The 4,746-nt window shown below is 42.2% G+C and overlaps 1 protein-coding gene across 3 annotated transcripts in view; it reads left to right on the forward strand.

The window, feature by feature from the left end:
- The window catches only part of nptxra (neuronal pentraxin receptor a), a 9,533-nt gene extending 7,929 nt beyond the window's left edge, over positions 1 to 1,604 (forward strand). For all 3 annotated transcript variants that reach the window (XM_019877376.1, XM_019877377.1, XM_019877375.1), the window contains exons 5-6: positions 23 to 202; positions 356 to 1,604. In XM_019877376.1, coding sequence (XP_019732935.1) covers positions 23 to 202; positions 356 to 586 — 411 coding nt within the window. In that variant the 3' untranslated portion in view covers positions 587 to 1,604. The remainder of the gene's footprint in view (positions 1 to 22; positions 203 to 355) is intronic.
- Positions 1,605 to 4,746: the final 3,142 nt, after the last annotated feature.

The following is a 4,746-nucleotide window of genomic DNA, read 5'->3' on the forward strand; positions in this document are numbered from 1 at the left end:
GCTTCTGCTTGCTACCTGTTAGGTGGCCCGGCTACCTCTGAACCTTTCTCGAGGCAACTGGCAACACATATGTGTGAGCTGGAACCAGAAAGGAGGCGACTGGCAGGCCTACCAGGGCGGGAAATTGAGGGGAGAAGGCCACGGCCTGGCAGCTGGTCATGAAATTAGACCTGGAGGAGTGCTAGTCCTTGGTCAAGAGCAGGTAACTGTCTTGGGACCGAATGAATAGGTTGTAAGCGTGTTCAATAAGGTGAATTCAAGAGGAAGGATCTGAGCTCGTGAGTGTAAATGTGTTTTTGGGGTCAGCAAGGCTCTGAAATGTGCATCTAAAAGCACTCCTTTTTTTGCACCCTAGGATTCCCTGGGTGGAGGCTTTGATTCAACTCAAGCTTTAGTTGGAGAGTTGTCCCAGATGGGTCTTTGGGACCGAGTCCTGTCCGCCGACCAGGTGGCCAGTTTGGCTCGGTGTGGAACGGTGACCCAGGGCGGCGTGGCTCCTTGGACTGAACGTGCAGTGGAGGTTTATGGTGGAGCCACCAAGTACCCTGGGGAGCCTTGTAGTAAACATAGCCGGAGCTCCAAGTGACAGATGGAGCGTTTGAGGAATAGGAGGGCGGAAAGGGGGGGGCGGAAAGTTTCAGCCTTTTGAAAAACAAAAAGTTAGTATTCCATCTGCGCTCGTTACCATTGGTACTAAAAATCTTGTTGAAACAACTCTCGGTGGCAGTGATATTATGAGTGTTTAGGAAAGCAAGTATCTTTGCAGCCATTCCGCTCACAGGAAGTGAAAATGAAAGAGCCTGCAAAGTTGATCTCCACTTTCAACAATACTTGTTGTAGTCTGGGGGATTTGGAAGGTTTTGGAATGTCTCTTTAAGGATGTAATTATAACCCTATTAGCATAATTCAGCCTTAATGACCTTTCCTCAAGCTTTTCCAAGTTCCCCAATTTGTGTCAGTAAGGGGAAAATAAATGGAGTAAAGTGGATCGAAAAAGTCGACACACCCCTGTTCAAATGACATTTATGATATCAAACAAGACAAAGATAAATAATTTCAAAACTTCTTCGACCATTAAAAGACCCATGTAAACGCTGCTGGTTTTTTTTGTCCTTCCGAGAGGGGAAGTACAAATAAACAACCGCAATCATGTTTTCCCCCAAAAAGTTGGGAAATTTTGTGACGGTCCAATGACAACAAAGTTGAACTTTTTAGGCAATAATTGTAAAAGCTATGTTTGGCCCAAACACAACTGTGCGCATCACCAAAAGAACACCATGCTGACACCGAAGTGCGGTGTTGGCAGCATTATGGGAGGGGCCTGATTTCTTCAGCTGGAACAGGGACGAGATGTTTCAGAACAATTTTGCATTTTTTAAAGGGGCGCGTAGCCTTTTCATATCCACCGCAGACTAACCTCTGCTTGATTAAGACATTAATTAACAGTTAGGTCCCATGGGAGGTATGTGAAGCACTGCTTCACATAGCTTTCTCGAACTGTAGTCACAAGGTGTCATCTAGTTTTTGTCCCCCCAGCTGGAATGAGTCACAGCCCCTGAGAAGGATATTTTTCGCCATGCATTGTACTCCAGTAATAGCTAACAAAATGGGGGAATCGACTGTGCTGCAAACGATGTGCGTTGTCATATGTGATATTTGGAAAGCAAACATTTTTTTATTCCTTAAAGGGTTTCCTGGCGCAAACCAGCAATCGGAATGCAATGTTTTAGTGTTTTAACGTTAGCCCACAACTGAGCCGTTTAAAAGGAGGTAAGAGTTCTCAAGAGACATTGTCAATCACGGTGAGATGTTGCAAAAACGTTACAAGGATGGGGAGGAATATCAAGAGGCTGAGGGCAGCAAGGTGATGAAAGACAAAGAAAAGCAACGAGAAGTACAAAATCGTTTTTTTTTTTCTCCTCTCTCTGACTGCGTTATATGGAACCTTTCGACCTGCATGTTATATTCATACTTCTAATGTCTTGCAGGTGCAACGTGGTCACCTTAGCGTCACAAATAAGGACAGTGCCTATTGCATCATCCAAGCTTGTGGGTGGATTTTGGTGCGTTAGATTGATGAATGTGATGATGAACTTGATAAAAAAACTGATCATTCTACTCTCTCTTTACGGTTATGTCAGGCACACTCATTTTCTTCGTTCTTTTCGGGGCATTCTGAGGACATTTTTCGTAGTTGCCAATTCAAAAAGACATTTTTATATTTCCATCTGTCGGTTCTTGTCATCTTCATCCTCCAATCCATGCATGAGCTCCTGGCTCGGTTTATTTTTGGGCCTGGTTGAATCCACAATATCTTGAAAATCACAAGAAATCTCACGCTCACGCGTTGTAAGGTGTGGCAGAGTGAGAGGCGAAACATTTTTTTGCACATTTGCTACACCGGTGTTAAAACGCGTTCTGTATCATTCTGATGCCAAGTCCACACTGCAATGTAGTTTGTTGATGTGTTTTGACCCGCAGAATGTTGATGTGAAACAACAATTTGAAAATAGAAACAAACATGCCAAATCATGTTGTGCCTCTTGTTGTCTATTTGTATGCTTTCCAGTCTGTGCAATGCTGAAAAGATGTTTTTTCAGTTTGTGTAATGTACGTCACGGCTTTTTGGCACAATTTGTAAGTGTCGTGTCATTATACTAAGAACATACAAAGAAAAAAAAATAAGACTGTTATGTCTTTGTGGGGATGTTGTTTTTGTTGTTTTTTTTAGATTTTTACAATGGTATACATCTAATCGACCGTTATGTCTTTGTGGGGATGTTTTTTTTTTAGATTTTTACAATGGTATACATCTAATCTGTTATGAACATAAATACACTGGTGAAAAAAATGGTGGGTTGAATGTACTCAACTTTATTTTGTCAAGATCGCCTGGATTTAGATACATTTTTTTTAGAATAGATTATACAGTACATCTTCTTAAAAATGTGATGTAAATCCAGATGACTTTACCATGCGTAGCCAATTGACAAAGTAAAATGGAGTCAATTCAACCCGCCGTTTCTTTGCAGTGTACTTCGCATTTGTCTTGTTGTACTGTGACGTTTATTGTCATTTATTACAATTAAATTCTGTCTTTTCACATGGAGAATGCGTGTCTCCTAAATCTCTGACATGTTACCATGTTGATTTACAAAAATTAATTATCTCACACAAATACAGGCAAAGTGGCTTAGGTGGATGAGTGGTCACCTCCCAACCCCCGACCCCTCCAAGGTTGTGGGTTCAACTCCCTACGACTGTGACCATGACAAAGGGTCCTTCAGCAAAATACGGAAGCCCCACTTGCCCCTGATGCGAGATCATTGGTAGGAAGGAAGAGAGGGCATTAAAGCACTTGGAGTAGCTGCAATGAGTTCATGCAATCCCTCTTTCTTACGAACGTACTGAGCATTTAAGTGCATCAGAAGGTCAGGGGCTCGTGTCAGACTCCTACTGTCAGCTGGCCAGAGTCACACAACATAAGACTGAAATGGATTCAAAGCCCTATTAACCTTACGTGTAATCTGCTGTGTGTGAGAACCTCCTAACAAGCTTCACGGTCCACATGCAGCAGAAACGCAAAGGCGTGATTCGCAGTTTTGAAGTGACGTATCCCTCGCGATTCATGTCACTTGACATCACGCTTTCAACAGCAAGGAGAGGCAATTTTCGGCACACTATGGATATTTCTGGATCGGGCACTTCTCTCTATTCCTCAGTGGTACCGAACAGAATGAATAGTGGAAGAACCAAATTGAGTGCGTGTTGCATTATTTCCCTAGTTTTCCCCAAAGCATGACACTTGGTGATCTGGCTCTGACTGAGCTACGAAAATCCAAGCCACCAAAAATGCAGCATTGTGTGTATGAGCATTGAAAAGTTGGATGGATACAAACCAATGCAGGGATTTAAATCTGTGACTTTTCCAGTAAAAAAAAAACAAAACAAAACAAAAAAACTCACAGGCTGACCATCTTGACCATCTTTAGCGGTGGACATATCCACAACCAAAAGATGGTATTCCCTGCTGGATTACTAGTCCAGAGCTAATCCATAATGTTCCATCTAGGAATGGACAGTACGTAATCCCATATAATCCAGGCAACGGATGGCCCAACAGTTTGCAACGTTATGATTGAACTCCTACAACCACGCTGGTTCATCCCAGGTTGGGATCAAATAAAAACTAGGACAAAAATAGTTCCTCGGTCTACACGATTAATGCAGCATTTTAAAAGAATCCATTTTGTTCAGTGTTCTTTTGTTGCTTTGTATGAGGGGCGAATCTGATTTTCATATTTGCATGAGAAGATTGTTCCGTGTGATTTATTTTTTTTCCCCTTAACGACTCATCTGGGCTTTAAATTCACAGGTACTAATTGAACCTTGAGGCTGTGATTTTTTTTCCCTTCCCTGTCAAATGCTGCAGCTCCAGGGAGAGTCAGAAACTAAAGTAAAACTCAACTGGGGATTTTAGATTTCAAGCCGTTGTAAATATCGACTGGCCTTATCCTTGACAAGAACATTTTCTTGTGGTGGAGAGAAAGGAGACTTGAAACATTCTTTTCAATGAGAAAGAGTTTTGGAATTTCTCTGTGATGTCATAATGATACCTTCAAAATCCCAAAATTTAAAAACTCCTCATTTTCTTTGTAATTAATCCACCGACTGTACTCTGCTTCCACCTGGCTGCCCATCAAACACACACACACACACACACACACACACACACACACACACACA

Source organism: Hippocampus comes, unplaced genomic scaffold (genome assembly GCF_001891065.2).
Source record: "Hippocampus comes isolate QL1 unplaced genomic scaffold, H_comes_QL1_v1.1 scaffold193, whole genome shotgun sequence".
Classification (NCBI taxonomy): domain Eukaryota; kingdom Metazoa; phylum Chordata; class Actinopteri; order Syngnathiformes; family Syngnathidae; genus Hippocampus; species Hippocampus comes.